Source organism: Lissotriton helveticus, chromosome 2_1, assembly GCF_964261635.1.
Source record: "Lissotriton helveticus chromosome 2_1, aLisHel1.1, whole genome shotgun sequence".
Lineage (NCBI taxonomy): Eukaryota > Metazoa > Chordata > Amphibia > Caudata > Salamandridae > Lissotriton > Lissotriton helveticus.
The window spans coordinates 995,906,872-995,929,142 of record NC_136059.1 but is presented as its reverse complement, the minus strand read 5'-3'; the positions used below and the strand labels follow the sequence as shown (position 1 = coordinate 995,929,142).

The window sequence follows — 22,271 nt, the reverse complement described above, 5'->3', positions numbered from 1 at the left end:
ATATATATATATATACCTATATATATATATATATATATATATATATATTTATTAACAAAGGCATATATTGTAGATATTTATCATGTACATCACATTAACAGACGAAATTCGAATATATGTCCATTTATGATGAAAAGAATAATTGTTGCTCTGACAATTTTTGAACGATTTGCACTTTTGTCTATTTGTATGGTCACGTGGTGCGACCAGCTGAGCTAAAGTGGCAACTGATAGCAAGTTTGTTTTGAAAAAGCCGTAATAGCGAAACACATCAATAAATGTAACTCAACAGTGTTGCTTCTTTCTTCTGTACATAAGAGTTGGAGTATTACTACGCACATTTAGCACGGGACTTGTACCCATTTGCTGCACCGATGTGACCGGTTGCAGGCAAGACAGACAGACACACACACAGCTCTGAAAACGTAGAATAAGAATTTGGGTGAAATTGCATTGAAAACTAGGGTGTCAAGACCGAGAAGCCAGTAAAGCATCCTCCGCCCTAGAAGGGAAGTCAAAATGTGTGAAATAAGAAGAAGTTAACAGATAAAATCGCAGTGCGGTTTTAAACTGACCCTCCGAGGTGTTTAGTAGCAATGCTTCTCAGTGCTCAAGTATTGTGCAACCTGATCAAAATGCTAAGTGGGACCCTGCCCAGTTAATCCCATTCAGTTAATGACTGGAAGGGAACATGTGTTGAACATTGGGGCATTGAACAGTGCCCGTGCTTCTCTGCCTTTCATCTAGCTTAAGATTTTTTCTGAATTCTTAGCCCTTATGTGTTGAAGTTCATTCAGTAAATCTTGCCATGAACGAAGGAATTGTTTTCTTGAAAAATGTTTTTATTTTTAAAAAAAGAACCAAAGTTGTGTTTTGTCCCCAGCCAACATCTGGTCCCAAGAACAGGGCCCACATTGATGGTAGCCTGGGAACCATTGTTTGGGGTGTGGGACCTTATGGATTTTCTGTGAAAGCCTCAGTTAACACTGGTATCTCACAGTAGCAAGGCTATTAAAAGGCGTTTTGACATGTGAACTGCAGGCCCAGCTTTCGAAAGGCTAACAAAGCTGCCAATGACTTACAAATCAGATAAGCAGAAAATAAAGAAGAAACACATGTAGAGCAGAAAATTCAGAAGTAGGCAGCTGGAGATACCCAAGATCAAAAGAGTGGATAACAGAGAAGAATGGTTTATGGTGTCATAGAAGACATACCGAAAGCACACGCCCGGGGAAGGCTCAGTTGTACTTATTGTGGGTTGTGAAGTTTCATGTGATGTCCTATGCAGTTTGTTCGTAAACTTCATAAAGTTGAATTATGACTGTGTCATTACTCATTTCATTAATCATCATTGCAATACTTCACAGATGTTAAAGAATTTTACATCCGCCCATCTCTCCAACGTGGAGCTCAAGAACATGGGCCAGCAGGTCCTGGGTCGCTATCCGGTTCATTTCCACCTCTGTGGTGATGTCGATGAGAAGGGCGGGTACAGTTCGAGAACATACGTGAAGGGGCTCGCAATTCACCACAGCTTCTCCAGATGCGTCACTGTTCATGCGACAAACGGGTTGCTGGTAAGTTCCCTCGGTGAAATGCCCAGCACATAGATGCACACCTCCTTGCAGATGAGTCAGCTGGGGTTCTGGTGCTTCACGCGCACGGAAGCTGCTGCCATGTTGGTTTGGGGAATGTTTGTGGTGCTGCTGCAACTCACACACATTTGACTGTTTGCACATAAGGCTCTTTGTTGGATACATTGAAGTGATTAATCCTGATCAAATTTTACTGGATGACCAATGTTTGTAAAGTATTCCTCAGCTGGAGTGTGCATTGTAAATTTAGGCATGGAAATAAGTTATTTTAGCTTGTATTCATACAGAAATCATATTCGCTGATTATTTTATTCCACTGACTGGAAATGTGTAAGTGTTGTATGTGGCACATACAACTTGATGTGTACATAACATATACAAAGGGGTAAATGGAGTGCTAGAGTGTTATTGTTCAATGTAGAATAACAAATTGTGTTAGTACACAGGTGTGTGCATGAGTTGTAGGCCGAAGATTCTCACCATTAAGCAAGAAAATGGATGAATTCACACTTGACTGGCAGTCTCTGACCGAAGCGTTTAACTTTACTTTGAAGTGCATGTGCATGCTTCTTTGATAGGGACTTTGAAAGTGGTTGGGGCTTTAAAAGTGGATGTCTGTTTATTATAACATATTAAATGTTTCCTGCAGATTCAAGATACCATTGGCTATGACACACTGGGCCATTGTTTCTTTATGGAGGATGGCATCGAACAGAGGAATACTCTGTTCCACAACCTTGGACTTGTAACCAAACCAGGCACTCTTCTGCCCACAGACCGAAATAGCAGCATGTGCATTGCCATGAGAGACAAGGTGTATGGAAATTATATTCCGGTGCCAGCCACAGACTGCATGTGAGTATCTGGCAAGCGTTCAAACCTAAGCCAGCCCGTGCCAGGTGTGATGACTGTGAGGATAAAGCACGATTTCCTACACTGTATTTAGAGTAAAAACACAAGCTTCCTGCATGCACAAAGGACCCATTTATCACAGTTTTTGGTGTGCAGTTTTTCTAATTTCTATTTATTAGGCCATCATAATATGTGTGGAACAAAAGAAATTCACATTTGAAAAATTCTTGAGCCTATGGACAAGAAATCTATTTAGGCATGCTAATCGTATTGCAAGTTTTGCACCTGAAATGTAATCAATATTATAAACAGTCAATATTTTGCAATAGACTTTTTACACACTATGTTCTGCTTCAAGGCAAAATCATTGCTGTCTTGTTAAACTTTGAATGGTTTGTTTTCTTAGCATCACTGTAAAAGCACGAAAAGTTAAGCATTGCTTGGAAAACCTCTGTCGCCTTGCCGTTCTTTTCTGGACAGTCTTATTTTTTGCGCCCAGTGGACCGGACAGTCTGCAAGTGCACTGCTGGTGTGCCAGGACTTTTTGCATTTGGTGGTAGAATTTTGTATCAACCAGTTAGGGGCGCCTTCCAAAGTATACCCGGCAAAAGGTCAAGGAAACTAGGCTCTCAGTTACTGGCAACTGACCCTTAGTTCAGTGGTACAGCTGGGAAGTAGGCTACCTACTAGTCGGCTGCCTTTAAAATTTGACCTTTTGCCTAAAACTGGCGCTCTTATCTTCTCTAAAACAAGTGTGGTGTGTTGAGTTACATATCAGTTTAAGTTGTGTAGGACTAGGAAGCTATGAGCAGGATGACTGGTAGCCACTGGAGACACTATGTGTGAGTCTGTACAAGATGGCGGTTTCTTTGCAGGTCATCTTCATTCACGGTTAATGTGACCGCCTACAAGCCATTTGTTCCTTTGTACTTGCTGCAAACTGTAGCAATCAGGTGAACATATGCAAGAATCTCTCTTAAAGCACTTATATTTTCTTTATGTTGAAATTCAGCCTGCCCATCTAGCTCAGATATACAAGCTGGCCTGAGCCGTTCTGTTTAGCCTGACATCCACCCTTTCAGGAAGAATATCTAAGGGGTGAAAATCCTCTTCTAGTTGGGGTGATACAATAAGTTTTAAATAAAGATGGCATTTTGGCCATAGTGGCTTTGCGCCAGTGCCCTCAGAGGTCAGTAAATTGAGGCCAAACAATGTTTACATGGACGTTAAGAGAAGACCATGCCACTACTAACAGAGAAAGACACCTTACCAGGGACAGGGCCTGCTTTTTACTGTCTTCTGCAAGTATCCATGAGAAACGTGCAGCCCAGGCATAAAGAATGATTCAAAGAACCGAACTGCTACCTGAGTTTGAGAGGTCACTGACATGCATTTGTAAACTTTAAAGTGGTGAACCTGCACCATCTCTGACCTGTCCCATACCACTGTAGCACCTGTATCTGTCCACATCCAGCCCGCAGGTTGACACAGACTTTCGTATTCAGCCCCTGTTTTTGGATCGTGTGGTGTTGATTGTTCTAGATACACTGCTTTGGAGCTGTTAGAATTAGGACTCTAGTTGTTACTGCGCTGGAGATATTGGTGTTTAAAGATACGGTTGGCACTTTACACTGAATTCCAGTCTCCTGTGCCAACTGTTGAAGTCAGAGACTCTTGTGCGTTACCTCTAACCCATTTATGATTGACAACTGAAAATCTCTACTGTACCTGGTTTGTTTTGGGAAATCAGCCCCTTATCTGTGGTACTCCAGAATCACATCTTTGTGGTTGTTAGAATCACTCCAGCATCTTGCCCTCCTTTGTAAGTGAGGAAACCGTTGAGCTATTGACTTGCTTCGACCCAGATTTGTGGCCCACTGGATACACACATCCAGATTGCTGGTAGCCTCGCTAACTGGAGACACTGGAGAACGGCCCTAGGCACTCTTAAACTTCAATACAGGGTTTGGGTGGTGGCTAATTCAGTTGACGGGTTTTGCAATTTTTTTTACTGAAAATGATAGCTACAGAATCTCAGGCCCACTAGAATATATGACGTTACAACGCATGCAATTACAACACATGCTTTTACAACACAGTCTTTACATCACAACTATCATTACATTGCATGATTTTACAATGCATGGCATTACAACGCATTTTTTAAAACTACCATTACAATGCATACCATTACAACGCAAAATACTTTTAGGGCAACAGTAAAAATGACTAGTTTCACTCCAGTGAGTGCAGCAGTAGGGTAAGTGTTGGATAGTGTAGGGGTAAAAATTACTAAGTGTTGGATAGAGTAGGGGTAAAAATTACTATTCCCACTCCAGTGAGTGCAACAGTAGGGAACGTGTTGGGTAGTGTAGGGGTAAAAATGAATATTCCCACTCCAGTGACTGCAACAGTAGGGTAAGTTTTGGATAGTGTAGGGGTAAAAATTACTATTCCCACTCCAGTGAGTGCAACAGTAGGGAAAGTGCTGGATAGTGTAGGGGTAAAAATTACTATTCCCATGTACCCCAAAACCCATACCCACCCTAATACTAAATAAATCTCTATTACTTACCTCATAATGCGTTATAATGGCATGCGTTGTAATGGTATGCTTTGTAATGGCATGCGTTGTAGTGACATGCGTTGTAATGGAATGCATTGTAATGGCATGCATTGTAATGGCATGCGATGTACAGGCAGTTGCGTTGTAACAGTTGCGTTGTAAAGGTAGGTCGTTGTAATGACTGCGTTGTAGTGGATGTTTCCCAGACGCTATTGTTTCTTGCTCTTAGGCACGTCTTCTCCAATTGACTCTCTCCTTTAACAATCCTTAGATGGTCTTTGAAACAGTCTTCTAGCTCTGAGCCATAGACTTAGCTACTCATTTCATTTCATAAGGCTTTATTCGGAACAAGAAAACATGTCCATAAAAGCACACAAATAATGGATAAAATTACAGTTACAATTACAATACAGATATATTTACAGGTAGACAGCCAAAGGTTCAAAGGAAACATAATATACAGGCAGGGAGAGAATAAATATTTAAAAACACATACTTTTCCTGACATTAATCGCTTTAAGCAGAAAAGTAGCAGTAAAAAAGCAAACATCAGGATGATGCAAGTTAAAAAGCAATTTCATAGACTCATGAACTGTTCTAACACCAAATTTGACAAAAATAGGTTTTAAAAAAGCTTTACGGAAGTTCCCATACAGTTGACATAACAAAAGAAAGTGCATTGTGCTTTGTGCAGAAGTATTGTCACACGGGCAAGGACCATTAGGGTGCTTATTCAGGGAAGGGAAGGCAACCAGATTATGCACAGTCCCCATCCTTAATCTTGTTAACACAAACTGATGAGAAACTCTGGTAACTTCGGTCAAATATCGTTGGTAGCCAGCTATTTCGGTCATACTGCTGTATAACACACAGGTGGAGGAGTTGCCTTCATTACACGACCGTTTCTCAGATTTACAATTCAAAAAGATATTCTTCATATCAGACTTTGAAATATCTGAGGCCCCATATCTATCGCTGTTAATATTAAGGCCGTAAAACTCCTCAAAACTGTTGGTAATATATTTAATCCATGGGATCTTTAAGTGATTATCTACCATGAGACTGTCATTAATAATGGCTCTATTTAAGGATGTCTCTTCCTTCAGCCAGATGGAACGCCATAACAGTAGTGGTCTCAGGAGAATCAGATCTTTTAAATGTTGGATTCCAAGTTCTCTGTGGACTAATTCATTAGAGGCAGATTTAGGCAGACACAGAAGTCTTTTTAGAAAGAAATTTTCCTCCGCCTGAAGGCTCCCAACCGATGTCAGTCCCCAAACCCCTGCCCCATAGAGGGCAACGGAGAGACATCTAGACTGAAAGATCTTGAGCATGTCTCTTATCCATTTGTCCCCTAATTTGGTAGCAAAAGTAAACACCCCATTGGCACTCCTCATCATCTTAGCCCTAACGTTCTTAAACTCAGTGGCCCAACTGCCATTCTTGGAGAATGTAATACCAAGATAGCAAAAATTGTCAACTTTTTGGACCCTTTGTCCTTCAATATAATAAGAATTGGGCTTGTTCAACCCCGGCCCACACTACATAATATAGGTTTGAGATTTATTGGTCACAAGTTTTCTAAACTTAATGAAGTGTGAAAACCCATCCATCAGTCGTTGGAGGCCTATCGGGGTCCTAGACAGTAGCACGGCATCGTCCGCATAGAGTAATACAGGGACGTTGAAATCATTAACTCTCGGAGCGTCTGCCGCTACTGTCTGTAGAACGGAGTCAACTTCATTAATGAAGTGTAAAAAGCACGGGGGCAAGGACGCACCCCTGCCTTATACCCCTCCCGATCTTAAATTTGGTGGTGCACTCCCCATTAGAACCATACCGGACGCAGGCACTTAATTTCTCATAGAGTCTGGCCAAAAAGAAGACAATGCCCTCAGGGGCCCCCATCTCAATCAATTTTGCCCAGAGGATCGCGTGGTCCACCATATCGAACGCACTGCACAAATCTGCAAAGCAGAGATAGATGGAGCCCTTCTTGGCCTGGGTATATTTCCCGATCAAAAGTTCGAGATTTAAACCCTACTCCATCGTCCCACTGCCTTTTCTAAAACCATACTGGCAATTTGCCAGGATACCATTGGATTTTGCCCATTCTTCCAATCTAACCAAAAGTACCCAACTCCTAATTTTCACTGAGGAATCCAATAGGGAAATGGGAAGGTAGTTTTTCACATCTCCCCGATCGCCTTTCTTGAATATAGGAATAATAATTGATTCCTCCCACGTAGGGGGAATCACTTGACAGACAGCTGAATTGAAGACTTTTACCAACATTGGTCCCCAAACCTCGGGGGCCATCTTGTAAACATCGATGGGCACCCTATCGGGACCCTGAGCCACTCAAATTGATTTGACAGCTTGCCTATTGGAATAACATTGACCCTAGGATCCCGAGATAGAAGTATTTTTTATCTTTACGATAATGATGTTTGGACTTAAACACAGAATTGTATAGCATCTCATGGTTTTCTAAGTTTTAACTGGCCATTTTTACTTTACTGTAAATGAAGATATATTCTTCATGACATTTCTAGCTCTGAGTGGATATGGACGTGTTGTGTCTTTCATGATTCATCTGACGTAGTGCCTAAAGAGATTAACTTTTCTACCTTATCTCAAATTCCGGAAGATTGGTGGCACAGGAATAGCAGTAATAAATGACAAAATTATGCAGAGGTACACTTTCCACAGACCGGCCATTTTGTGACTGGTTGTACTAGTACGTCTTGTATTACGATGTTGACCGATATTTAGCCTTCCTTTCAGTAAGAGAAGATTCCATGCAAGATAGTAACCTATCATGTTTTTGTTTTAGGGCAGTTTCAACATTTTGGATCGCCAACCCCAACAATCACCTCATTAATAATGCAGCTGCAGGTTCTCAGGTGAGAGGCTCTTTACTGTTTTGCTGGGGTGAATTTTACTGTGAGTCGTCTTCTGAAGTTTCCGGATTAGTAGTCAATTGTTTCTTCTTTTGTATCTATGTTGGGCACATATTTAATTCTCCTGGGCACTTCAGCTCAACACCTCATGATTCCGGCTTACCAGTACACCTAGGGTATCCACCACCTTCCAGGTCATTATAGACACAGTTTTCAGTCCTGAACTTTTATGTGCTCACTTCATTCTTTCAGGGCATTGCAGTCTTGCATTGCTCCCATTGAACTAATTCAAACCCTCAAAACATTGATTCGCAGGTAAGAAGTTCAGGACTGGAGACAGTGCCTGGAATGACCTACAGCTAGGGGTCACCCGAAGTACATCCATTATATAAATTAGCTCTTGGTCTTCATCACGCTGACAAATCAAATTGATACTGCTGATTATATATGCAGATGTGTTCATGGGGTAAAATTCCATCATTGTGCTGGCACTACATCTGGACCCCGGGCTAATGATATAATATGACTAATATTAACATGGGCATTTATCCCCTCCATATTTATCCTGACAACTAGATGGAGAATACCAGGATGGATTATTATTTAATCATTTGTTGCTGGCTATTGGTCTGACTGTTCAAGCCTTTTCCACCATCCTTTCATCAGAGAAAATATTATATGTACATATTATGTTGAGTAGGGATGTACAACATGGTAAATGGATTATGGGACAGGTGTGGCCTATTTATTGCATGATATATAGTGTCTTAACTCTTATGTAAGGTAACTTCAGAGTAGCCCATCAAGCTGTTCTACTGTCTTTGAGGGCTTAATTATAAACAATTGAATGCATCTTTGACTGTAGCCTAAGTCTTCAATTTTGGCACTTACTCAGTTTTTTGGGTTCACAAAAATACTCATCAGTACACATAGAAATTTGACAACTGTGGATTTCTGTGGGTATTTTCTTTGACCCTATGCTCACAGAATGTCTGTAGATAAACAGTCTGCACCTCAAACGTTAGAGAAAATATTTACATACATAATGTATCCCCAACATTTCCATGTGGAAATCCTATGCTGTAAGCTCTTTCAGAATATAGTATTGGCTGCACATTTTATCACCCAAAATGCACGCTAACTCCAATGTTTCTAACTTAGGTGTGCATTTAGGATTGAAAAGGGTATTGGGACTGCTTGTGTGTTTTCACAACATTCAGACTTTGTAGTTGACCTCAATATTCCCAATGGCCATCTCCCTGCAACTATCCCTGTGTACAACAAAATATAAAGAGCTTTTTACATGTAGGTCTTGCAACAGACAACTTTAGCTATGGTCGGCCCCCATGGTCATTGATGTGAGTCAACACCATTTAACCATTGTTTGAAAATTTATTTTTTTGCATTTTGGATCAGGTCATCCTCACTGTTAGCTTTTGACTATTAGACTTGTTAGTCTGCTTTCTAAAGCAAGTTTCTCACAGTACTTGTACAGTGAAGTGAAGCATCTATGCATTGCAGTTGTGCGTTTGTGCTCCTAAAACAGTTTTTAGGTCTCGCACCTGCGACGCATCGCGAAGCGATGTCACAGTGAGACCTATAGTCTGCGAGTCTGCTTTTAAGGAGACAGGAGATGGGCACGCGCAGCCTGCCGGATTCAGATCAGGTCGCACGCGCGTTCACCATCTCCTGTCTCTCTTGAAAACCTCATGCACTTCTCGCATACACACACAGCCCCACCCCCCCTGCTTTCGTTTCGCACACACACACGAGCGCACACACAGAGACACACGCATGCACGCACACGAGCGCACACACAGAGACACACGCATGCACATGAGCGCACACACAGAGACACAAGCACGCACACACACGAGCGCACATACACACACACACACACACACACACACACACACACACACAAGCGCACACATACAGAGACACACACCACACACCACACACCCCGCCGCCGCCAACCCCAGTACAACTAAGCCCCACTCACCGCATCGGCGCCACTCCGCACTTCTGCAGCCTCCGCGGGGCTCTCCCTCGGGCATGGGAGCCCTGCGTCACCACTGCTCCTCTGGGTCAGCCACTCCGTGGGCGCGGGCTTCAGAAGACGGAAGTCCCGCCCCACGACAGGTTTCGGCAGTGCACGCTCACGTCTTGTTTTGTGTGTAGTTGCATCAGTGTGCGAATGTGTTCCAAACAACGGAATGTTGAATTGACTCCAGCAGGGCTCAGAACTAAGGACAGTTATGTGGCAACCGCGCCATATTTACCACAGAACTAATTTATTTCACAGTATGGCGCCAAAATCGGTGGTGATAATCCATTCCTGATGCTCCCATGATGTTATGTTCAGATGTGCAGCGCTGTTTCGGTCTCAGCGTTTATGTATCAGTTATAGATCACTGCGGTCCATAAGGTAGTATTACACTTACATTAAATTGCAAACTGTAAACAACTGTATACAAACTTTGGCAAAGTCGACCGGTCGGGCGTCGGTTGCCATCATTTTAGCTTTGTCAGTACTTGTTACATTTGTTGTGGTCCTCTACGGCCAAGTTAGGTTCCTGCGAGTTCGTACTTTGCATCCAATTGCAATAAACTTTGAGGTTAATGAGACTGATCGCACGTCTCCTCATCTACCGCCTACTTTAAAGCACATGCCTAAGAACTAGTGCTTAAAAAAACGTAAATTAGGGTGGTGCTTTTAAATAATATTATTTGCAACTTGTGTTACTGTTAAATTGATTTAAGGTACGGTACTACTGTCTCCCATGCAAAAGGCGTGTTTAATAGACACACATTTTCCTTCATTAAACACCACCCTTTACAAAATACAAATAACACAATGGGTTGTAGCCGCAGTGTGAACTTCATGGCTCCATAAAAGCCAGTCTTCTGTTTCTTTCAAGTACTGTTTCTTGCAAACCGATTACACCACTTGGAGGCAGTTTTATGGTTGCTCCAGGAATAGACAGCCCTATAAAGATAAGGATTATCTGTTTGTTGACCTGCTTATTTGTTTTGCAGTTTTATGTAGCACAAACTCGACCTGAAGGAATTAGAGCGGCTTACATAAACACCAGTTGTATGGTTGGCCAACAAAATGTGCATTTTTTTGCGCCCACTGGAATGCATTATTCTGTCCATATTAGTATGTTGGCGGTAATGGCAGCGCTGAGACGCGCGCTTCGCCAGATAGTCCAGAGTCGCCTCTGCAAGGGGCTAATAGATGTGCCATTTATGGGAACATACACAGTGATCGGGGGGGGGGGGGGCTGTGTATGTTGCATGGGTGATTTAGTTTAAAAATGAAAGCATTACAAGTGTCTGCTGGTCTAGTTATTCAATGTCACTCAACATCTACATACACAGCTCTAAAACGGTCAATTCTCCATGGATCCAAGTTATATCAATTGCTCCTAAGAAGAAAAAAAGAACATAATGTGAACAGACTGTACTTATTTCCACACAATATTGAATATGTGTTAATATTGCCCGCTAGAGTGGCTGCATTGTTATTTCTGGTGATTGATCGATCTTTCATGCATATGACCCCTGTGTACAGAGGAAGCAATCACAGAAGGTAATTTGATGCCACATGTGGTTAATGGGAGAAAGGTTAGAAAGCATGCAGAGTCTTATCTGACTGCGGTGCTGCAGACAAGGAGATGTTTTGCCAACACTTATATTTTACGGTTTTCTCAAATGGAAGTGCGAGCAGGAGCTTGCACGTCTGTGCCCCAGCTCATGAGGTGTTCATGGAGCCCTGAGCACAGTGCTTGCCCAGGTCTGAACCCTGGGTCGGCAGCCATCACAACATGCCGTCCCTGAATTAATCTATGGGAGCCGGAAAAACTCTGCAAATTATTGGACTTTGGCACAGCCTGTGACTATTGCAGAAATAGCATTCCCTGTACCCCGCAGCCCACGATGCAGCGATTCTGGTAAATTGACTGTGCATACAAACTACTTACACACACACACATCCATACCTGACTTCTGTACATTGACTGTGTCTACAAACAATTTGCACATGCATAGATCCATAGCTAACTTCTGTACATTAACTGCGCCTACAAACTACTTACACACATCCAAACCTGACTTCTGTACATTGACTATGTCTACAATTTACACATGCATAGATCCATAGCTAACTTCTGTACATTAACTGCGCCTACAAACTACTTGCACACATCCATACCTGACTTCTGTACATTGACTGTGTCTACAAACTACTTTCACACACATCCATACCTGACTTCTGTACATTGTCTGTGTCTACAAATTACTTACGCACACACATATCCAAACCTGACTTCTGTACATTGACTGTGTCTACAATTTACACACGCATAGATCCATAGCTAACTTCTGTACATTGACTGTGCCTACAAACTACTTACACACACATCCATACCTGACTTCTGTACAGTGCCTGTGCCTACCATGAGCTAAAAATCTATGCGTAGCATAGTGGGCCGCCTGACTGGCATTTTGCTGTTTGTCATTGCATTGTAGATTCAGGACACAATGAAATACTATTTCTTTTTATCAGAATCGGCCACTTAGTGATAGGGTGTCTTAAGTTGTGGCAGAGTATTTTGTTGTGTGGTGCAATGTCAATAGTCAATAGCAAATGCCTTTTATTTATGTTTTACAAAAAAATAATAATAATAATGTCATTTACAATGTCAATAGCTCAAAACATTGTCAGACCTATTGCATTGTAAATGCTTGTTTAACTGCTGTTGATGAGGCACCAACAGCGATTTTGCATCTAGTTGTGATTTTGCTCCAAAATGTCACATTTACACTTTAATGGTTTTACTCCTAAATGTAATTTGTACTCCAAAGGTGTTTACATATTCCTGATGTTTCACCAATGGTACATTTAGGTTTGGCTTGACAGTTCAGCTCTCCGCAGGCCTATTATTGCCAACCATTTAAAATATACACAAAGTGGGCTTTTGCTTCACCCGGGAGGAGTATTTCCTGATAGCCTCAACTCACCGTTCTGTAGAGTACCACATGGCAATGCATGAGGATTTATTTTAGATCTCAAGCTTTTCATAATGTGTGTGTATATATGTTATAGTCTATATCTTTAATTTCACCCTGTTTGTACATTGGTATATGTTGTCATTACATTTTTTCTTAAACCCACTATAGCATGAGGCAGTAGGTCAGCCTGCTTCACTATGAGTGACAACATTCTGCTCTTTCACAAGCATCACAACCCCATACAAAGTACTTCCCTTCTGTGCCAGGCACTATGGCAATCTGTGCTTTTTGAGACCAAAGCAATATTTTTATTTTCAGTTCTCTCAACTATAAAGTTTTACAGAAACCATGACAAAAACTAGCAGTGACCAAGCTAAATGGCGGGCAACCAACACCAGACCTATTGGCTTTGCCTGTCAATGTGGACCCCACATGGCACCATTGTTTTCACAGCTGTGGATTCGAATTGTTGTGCACAATAAATACATTAATTAACGTATCCAATGCTGGTAACCCTTATACATGGAAGATGCTTTTAAATAGGGAAACATATTTTGTAAACATATTATTTTTTGAGTACAGGCATGGGGCTAAATTTACCTCCGTATTCTATAACGGTGTTAGTAATTACAGCATCAACTAAAATTACAAGCAAAACCTACTGATTTTGCCAATACTTGTTAATGTAATTTTACACCTAACTGTGATTTTGCTCCTCCTAGATACAATACATAAGTACTGCATACTCTGCACCAAGGATTATTTTGCACCTTAAAGCGTTTTTAAAGCTAGAGTAATTTTAATCCCCTCAAATATGAGTTTGCATAAATGATATGAGCTTCTAAATGTTGTCATTGTTGTTGCACCAAGGGGGGGGGGTTCACCCCAGTGTGATGTCAACCAAATGTTATGTCATATCGATAAATAACATTTCCGTCTGATGTGATATCTTTCTGTCGCATTTGTATTGAGTAATTTTACACTGAAATGTGGGATCACTCTCCTTCTAACTTTGCATGCATTACTGATGATTTTTTTCTCCGCTGCATTTGCGCACCTAAATCCGGCTTTTCTGTTAAACGTATTTTTGCACATAAAAATGGCTCCACAATTCTGTTTCAGCAAGGGAGAATTTGCACCTAAATTTTCCCATAAATGTGTGTTTCTTTCTAAATCTAGTTTAGGTTTGTAAAAGCTTTTCCTTGTTCTAATGATGTTGCTGCAGTGTGCCTTTGTACTGAAGTGTGGGCTTTAACTCCTTATTGTGATACAATTATCCTGATTACTGTGTACCAGTGATGATGATGCACCTACAAGTACATTTTGCCCCCTATACGATTTTTTACAAAAATGGGATTTGTGCTCCTAAGTGTTGTCCACACTCAAGCTGATGTTATACCAAGGGTGAGTTTAAACTCCAATGTGCAGTCAACTACGTCTAAGACCATTCTGATGTGCACATTTTACATCTAAAGTGACACCTCACTACCACATTTCCCCTCTGCATTGAGTGATAGTCTGTGGCTGCATACACTGGCTGTTCTATACTGAAACTGTTTCTCTAGAAAGAATAGCCTACAAGATTTCAATGTGGCCACCAAACGTAAATAAAATTGGAACTAAATTTCGCATCAGAGTCGCTAATGCACGTAATAATGTCTCATGATCCCTTGTTCCCTGGCCTGTGCCTGCCACCTTCAAATACCACAAACACTGACACAAAGGCACCATAGTGATAGCTTCCATGCCCACCGCATATGCGCTTGGCCACCATCATACCCAATGTCATACCGATCTGATCCATACGGGTAAGATCAGCTGCCGGCCCGACCATTTCTTCGAGGTTTCCATATTTCCCCCCACTCACATTAAGGCCAGCAGCGACTGACTCCCTTTATCGTTGGATTAATGGGCAGCGCCATAGCTTTGGAAAAACGTGCCCTTTAGGCTGCAGTTTCTAAGACACAATGCAGTTGTTGCCCTGCCCATCTTCACGATAGTGCATGTGTAATAGAGTCTGTTGTGTACTTTTAATTGTACAAGACAGAACCTACATCTTATTGCAACATCTCAGGGGGACACTAGGTCCTCCGGCCACTCATCGTCCTCCAGGCCCTCCAGATCTCACTCCCAGTTCTCCCTCAGCCGAATCAGGAAGTCAGGTGAGCTATTAATCAGTTTACAGTAAGTAAGGGAGATCACTTTTTTGGGCATGTAATCGTCTAGTAGCCTATCCTTGAATGGTGAAGATCCTCTCCCTTTGACAGCGCCTTCTGCTATGCGTGGCGTATTTGGAAGTAGCGGAAGGTTTCGGTGGGGGCCAATTGATACTCTACTTGTAGACCTGCAAACGGGATCACGCCTCCCCTTGTCCACATGTCTTCACCCTAGAAAGACCAATTAGGATCCAATTTATCAAAGCTGTTCTGTGTAGCCCAGACCCCCAGCTGTGAAGTATCCCACAAGGGCGTGGCTTGCATGATTCTACTTTGCCAGCCCAAAGCCTTCAGTGTTTGTGGCAGAGGGTAAGTGGGAAGGACGGGGGATGTGCATCTCCATAGATGGCCATGAGATGGCCTCCCGATCGTATGTCTATCCTATCCAGCTGATGGGCAGGCTCCACTTGGGGGAGATGAACCCACTGGTTAACAGTGATGAGCTGTGCTGCCCAATATTATTTCTGTATATTGGACAAGGAAATCCCGCCATCATACCAGCTCCTCTTCAGCTTTTTTAGTAGCTATGCATGCGGGGACCCCGTCCCAGAGTAGTTTATGAGTTTCACCCTTAATTGCCGCTGCCTGGATTCAATAGGGGATATTTTGAGGTGCTTACAGGAATCTGGGCAGGGTCATACCCTTAAATAGTGCAGCTTTTAACTTTCCCACAACTAAAAGAGGAAGCGTCCTCCAATGTTGTACATCCTTCCTTAGATGCGCCAGTGGCGGCTCTATGTTCCAAGCGTAGGTGACACCTGGGTCTCTGGGGACATGCATCCCCACATATTGGAATTCTTCTGTGGAAATACTAGCCACACATTCTCTTGGCAGCCACTGTTCTGTCCGTGAAGGAGCTAGAACTGGGACCTTTTCAAATTAATGATGTACCCAGAGTAACGGTGGAACAAAGTAGGCATATGCGTTATTCTGTTGAGTGTAAAATCTGGGACTGCAACGTAGAGCAATATCTCATCGGCATAAAGGGAGATTCTAGCCTCCCAATTCTCTGTCCATCTCAGTCCTCTAATCAGCGGAACACATCTGGTCCAGGTAGCCAGCGGCTCTAGGACCAGGGCAAGGATGAAAGGGAAAATTGGGCAACCCTAATGTGAGCCATGCCAAAGCCGGAACACTGAGGACGTTCCCCTGTTAACCGTTTACCTGGGTCAGGGATGAGTGTAGAGGAGTTGTGTCCTGGCCATAAAACGAGGGCCGAAGCCCTTCTTGGTCAGGATCTCAAACATGTAGGGCCATTCAACTGTGTCGAAAACCATGTGCGCACAAGTGAGAGCACAAATGCAGCCTCTCAAATCCTATTTGCACGGCTGAGGGTGCCATGCTGGCACCGCAGGTTGAGAGTTGTTCCTCACCGGTGTGATGCCGGATTGATCAGGGTGGATCAATGACTGTATCACCTGGACCAGCTGGGAAGCCAGTAATTTAGCCAGGACTTTAACTTTTGCGTTTATTGGTGAGACAGACCGGAGTGAGGCACAGTCATCCAGTGGTCTGCCCTCATTTTGTATGACCACTATATTGGCCAATCTCTGATCTCTGGGCTTAATGCCCACCTCATAGCTTTCCCTGAACATTTGCAGGAGGTAGGGAACGATTTTAGAGGCTGTTAACTTACAGAGCTCATTGGGGCCCACCTCCTTGCCTTGCCGGGGTTCAAATCCCAGATTGCCTTCAATACCTTATCTTCCCTAAGATATTGTTCAAGAAGTGCCCTGTCCATCTGTGAAAGACTTGGAAGAGGAATGTTCGACAGCAATTCAGGAGACTCCTCAGCTGTAAGGGTTGGAGAGTAGAGTTCTGCGTTATAGGATTCAAAGGCATTTACCACACCCTGTCTGTCTCTCACCAGCACCCCCGTGTTATTCAATATTTCAAGTATCCATCGGTTGGTTTCGACAGATCTCTCCTGTCATGCCAAACCAGGAGCTTCCCAGCCCTATCGCCTACCTGATTTAGCAGATATTGGGTTGCACGGTGGTGGACCTTGGCGACCTCGTCAGCGGCGTCTCAATATTCCTTCTGTTTCAAATCCCCCTGTTCTGAGCTTGGAAGCTGGGATTCAAACTCCTGAATCTCCAGTTCGAGCGTATCTAAGCAGGCCCTCTTTTACTTTTTGTGTCTCGTTACCAACAAGAGGTCCTGACCCCATATGACTGCTTTAAATACCTTCCACAAAGTCTGCGTCGAGTTGACCGAGCCAACATTTTCTTCCGAATATTTCTCAGTGGCTTCCCCAAGTCCCGCACGGATGCAGGGTACCTTCAGATACCAGTGTTTAAGGACTGATCGCCAAGGCGCTCCTCGACCCGGGAGCCCATAAACCACCCAGTCTGGGGAATTATCAGAATTGCCTCTGTCTAAATGGCGAAACTCTCTATAATGAGGGAGTAGGTGGGACACAGTAAGGATGTAATTGATGCGTGAGAGGCTTCAATGGGTCCCCAAGTTGAATGTGAAGTGTTGTGTGGAGGGGTTGCATACACACCATGGGGCCAATTGTGATAGTGGGCAGACTTGCATCTGCCCAACACTGTCTCGGAAATTGCGTCTGCCCAACACCGTCTCGGAAACTGGACCTACCCACCTCCGGTCGGTGGTCCCGACCGCCTGATTAGGATGCGACCGAACACTGTTAGGTCACATTCCGACATTTCCCCATTGGAGCATGTGTTACAGCCATAAACAGGCCGTAGTACATGCTCCCATAGGGAAATGGGAGGTGGTGTTAATCCGTGCATCCCATGGGGTGCAGGTTTTAACAGAGGGCACCATAGGTGCTCCCTCGACCACTAAACGGAGGCTACCAAGGAAAGGCGCCCTGCTTGAGGCCTCCATACTCGCTCTCCGACAGGCTTTCCAAGTTGGAAAGCCCGGCATGGAAAACCTGCCGGATACTGAGTTTCGTAATCCCAAGGGCCAAAAGGCCACCCTTTGGGTTTACGGGCCAGCCTCCGACTGGCTGACAGGCTCCTTGAGCCGGCTGGTTTAAATTCTGACCAGCTGATTTATAATCAGCCAGTTGGAATTGAAACCTACGATGGAGGTCGGCTTACCGAGTGCCATTGTAATAAACCGTTGTGTGTCAACCAGATCCATGGCCATCAAGAAGTCAGCTAGTGGGTGTCAAGAGGACCTGGCCTGCCTGTAAGGCCAGTGGTCTTCAGTGTCACAAAGAGCCAGATTGAAATCACCACCCAACACTAACCCACCCTCCAGAAGACGGAGGAGGTGTGTGCTGAGGTCTGATAATGCAGCATCATGTAGTCGTGGGGGAACATATGCTGAAATAATTTTGAACATTTTGCCCTCGCACTGACCCGTAAACGCCACATACCTCCCATGTGTCAGCCCAGGTGTTCTGTACGGTGAGTGGCAGTGATTTTCACAGAAGGATTGCCACCCCTCTTGAGCCCTTGTGTAGCCTGATTGGTCGCCATTTTGTAACCCCTACCCATCTAAAGCACGATAGGTGTTACCCTGGAGGTGTCTCCTGAAGGAACTCCACATAAGGAGTGTGCCTCCTAAGGTATTGCAGCACCACTCCTCTTTTAATCTTAACCCCAGGCTATTCACATTCCGGAAGAGCAGGTTGAAGCTTAAAACTAACTCTTCAGCAACCATGGACCAATGGTTGTCAAGCACAGTGGAGTGGCTCAAGTCGGGAAGTCACTTTCGGGGCTGTGAATGCCCCCCAATGGCAGGGTAGCGGATATTGAAAGTATTGAGGTGTTCATAAGTGTGCATAAGCATGGATATCATGGGATCTCCCTCAGCTGCGTGCTGGGCCGGTGGTCTGAACCTGGGCATCGGTCTATCAAACCTTTTTTGTGTCTATGGTAGTGTGCTACAAAGAAACTGTCATAGAAAAACACATAATAAAATATTCAACTGAAACCCCCCCGCCTCCCTGCATGACGGACTCAAAACTGTCTGCCCCCCAACTCTGCAGAGTGCTGTTGCCCCAAAATAATGCAATCTTTAGGAGGCTATGGTTGTCACCAAGTGGGCACTCAACTTCCCCTCCACACTTTAAGAATGTAGAAGTTGTTACCAAAATCATATGCTGTCTTTCAGAGTCCCTTTGCTGCCAAGCTGGATAACAGCTAGATGAAAAGCAGGAGACTAGCACCTGCTCCACCATGGCAGTGATGTTTTAGGGCATCTGTGTCAGATCCCCGGGCAGCCCCCGACCCCCTCACCACAGTCGGAGCTCTCTAGTGAAGTACCCCGTGGTGTGTTGAATCCTGCTGGTATCACTGGTCGCTGTCACTGTGTTCTTTCCAGGGTACTGTATTCATGACGCTGTCTCCCGGATCTTGATTGGGGTCCAGGTTTCCCAGCCATCTAGCCACTGCCAGACCCCGTCTGGAGACGTAACGTACTAGGTGTTGCCGCCCACCACCACTCGCAGTTTTGCTGGAAATATCAGAGTATTTGATCCCACGTTCTCTTAGGGCCCGTTTGACCTCAAGAAAACGGCGGCATAGTCTTTGAACTCACAGTATGAAAGAAGGTGATAGTGGCATTTTCATAATGGACTGACGGTGCACTACGAGCAGTCTGCAAAATGACATCACTTTTACGGTAGTTGAAGATGCTAGCTATTATAGGGTGAGGAGGTTCACCCAGAATTAGCGGGGAATCCGGGACATGATGGGCCTGTTCTACAGAGAAATAATTTGAGGGACCACGGTGCTGTATCTGCACAAGTATGAGGGCTTCTATGGAACGTTGTACTGCTGGGCCTTCTGTAGGAGAGTAGGGTCTGCTTTCCTATGGTCACCCCAATTTTTGCTTTTTGCTTCACTGGTTTTCGACTTAATGTGGCTGTGGGCCTGCTAATCACTCTCTCTAAATTCATAACCATGTACTATAGGTACATCACCAATTTGGTACTGGACACCTTATCAGCCCCTGTACAGTGCACTATAGGTGCCCAGGGCACAGGTGCATCCAAGGCCTACCAGGGGCTGCAGCATAACTTTTGCCACCCCTGGCTGGCCATTTAAATCGACACAACTGGCTGATCACTCAGCTGGGGCAAGGTGGTGTAATCACCCCTTGCTTAGATATGGTATACCTTAATCTAAACCTATATCTGGACACATATATACCTATAAGTCACTCCTATGGCAGGCCTTAACAATCCTGGAGGCAGAGTGCTTGGTTTTATGTGAGATGGTGCTCTAGCATGAGCTGAGCCTGTCTGCAGCGTTCGGAGCCATTTGGAGCCATTCGGAGCCATTTCCTTACTGCTGTTCCAGGGTATTGCCATATCATATACTCTTAAGTGCATTATAATCCTCGTGGTTATTGCTAACTTTGGTTTGGCTTTATCAAAACATGTCGTGTAAGGTGTCATACACTTTGGAATACTACCCCCTCGCCAGTTCTGGCGACGGGGGTAGCATTCCACCCTTCTAGAGGGAAAAGACATGCTACTTTACTTAAAACGCAGTTAATTCTAACCAGAGCCTCAGCATCACAAAATGGATGCTGCTGCCACAGACACAAGTCTGGCCTCCTGCTGCTGACCGAAACCTGGCAGGGGAGGCTTGGACAAAGAGTTTCCTGTCACAGGGAGGTGTCACACCACCCCAGACAGGAGATAGTGGATTGTAGCAGGGAGGTTTGAATGAAACTAGACACTGCCTGGGGCATACAAGGTGTCCCATGCAAAATCCAGTCAAACCGGTTCTGGTGCACTCCAGCCCCAGCTCTGGTGTGAAACTGGACAAAGGGAATGGGGTGTAACCACCCCCTTCCTAGGTCCCACCCATAGGAGGGGCCTAGCAGGAGATCCAGCCCCTTGATTTGGAATAAAGGTAGGAGCTGTGCCAATGCACCTCAGATTATCCTGACGGAAACCTTGATACAGAACTCTGGACCCTTCGACATCCCACTCGACGTGGAAGACTGAAGAATCTCCCTTGTGGTCAAGGAGTGACCACCCTGTGCAAACAGGCACCATCCAGCGCCCAACGGTTTGCTTTGTTGCAGTTCCCGCCAGAACTCGAGCAACAGAGATCGACGAGACCCGCTTCCCGAGACTTCTAACAGCCTGATCCACAGTCCCAGCGAATCTGAGACCCGTGGAGGCGATGTGAAGCGTGGAGCTGGACTTCTTGGAAAAACTATGAAGTGCTGACTGTGCAGCTCCCGAGGCTCCCTTGAAACTGTGCATTGGGGTTTGAGAAGCCCCAGCCCCGAGCAGCTTTTGCACCGAAGATCTCCCCTCCACACTCACCGAGTGCTGCGTGGGGCCCTTTTTACATTTCACTTGCCCGTTGGCTAGTGGCCCCAGTACCGACGAATCCCTGAATTTACTCTGCTAGTCTGGTTACTCCAGACTGGCCCTCGCTCCCCTGAAAAGAAGCAATCTATCTGACCTTGCTGGTCCGAGTAAGAAGCGATCTTCAAATCCTGCGTGGGTTGCATTTGCCAAGGCTTGTTGACTCCGATCCGGAAGCCGACACCGAGAGCCTTTGTGGGACAGCTCGTGATCCACTCCTGGACGCCCTCGATGCCCCAGAGTCCACGTGGCAGTGGAGACAAGCTTCTCAACAACCACCTGATTGCGCCCGACATTGCTTGGTTCCTTCCTGGTTCCATCCTGGTCACTGGCTAGTGACCCAGACTCTGACCCCTCTGCTTTCAGGTACTCTACATCTTCGATCCACCCTTGGATCCAACTGGACTCTTCTCTCCTGGCCGCCTGCAGCATCTTCATCTCCAGGCTCCATAGATCTCCACGACGAAACCCGACACACTTTGGCACCTATGCACCCGCTTCCTGTGGGTGAGGTAACGATCAAACACCGGTGCTCCTGTAGTGGTTTACACCTCTAGTGTCCTAGTTTAAAGTGGGGTAATTCTATTCCAGTCGGAAGACTTTCAAAACAGTAACTTTCTAAGTTTTACACGCCATTGACTTTGCATTGGTGCATGAGTGTGCTTTAGGCACTGCACCCGTGTCCCGTGGGCCTCTCCCGACTTCATCACTGTTAGTCCCGAGTAGTCCCAGCGATTTACAAGGCCCTAGGCCCTACCATTGTTCGAGAGGTGGTACTTATACCACTATTTTAGTATACGGTTAGAGTGG

At 44.5% G+C, this 22,271-nt stretch overlaps 1 protein-coding gene across 1 annotated transcript in view; it reads left to right on the top strand.

Moving 5' to 3' along the window:
* Window positions 1-22,271, top strand: part of CEMIP2 (cell migration inducing hyaluronidase 2) — a 360,647-nt gene that overhangs the window by 193,576 nt on the left and 144,800 nt on the right. Inside the window, exons 8-10 of the mRNA XM_078675757.1 lie at window positions 1,368-1,577; window positions 2,245-2,450; window positions 7,850-7,919. Coding sequence (XP_078531883.1) covers window positions 1,368-1,577; window positions 2,245-2,450; window positions 7,850-7,919 — 486 coding nt within the window. The remainder of the gene's footprint in view (window positions 1-1,367; window positions 1,578-2,244; window positions 2,451-7,849; window positions 7,920-22,271) is intronic.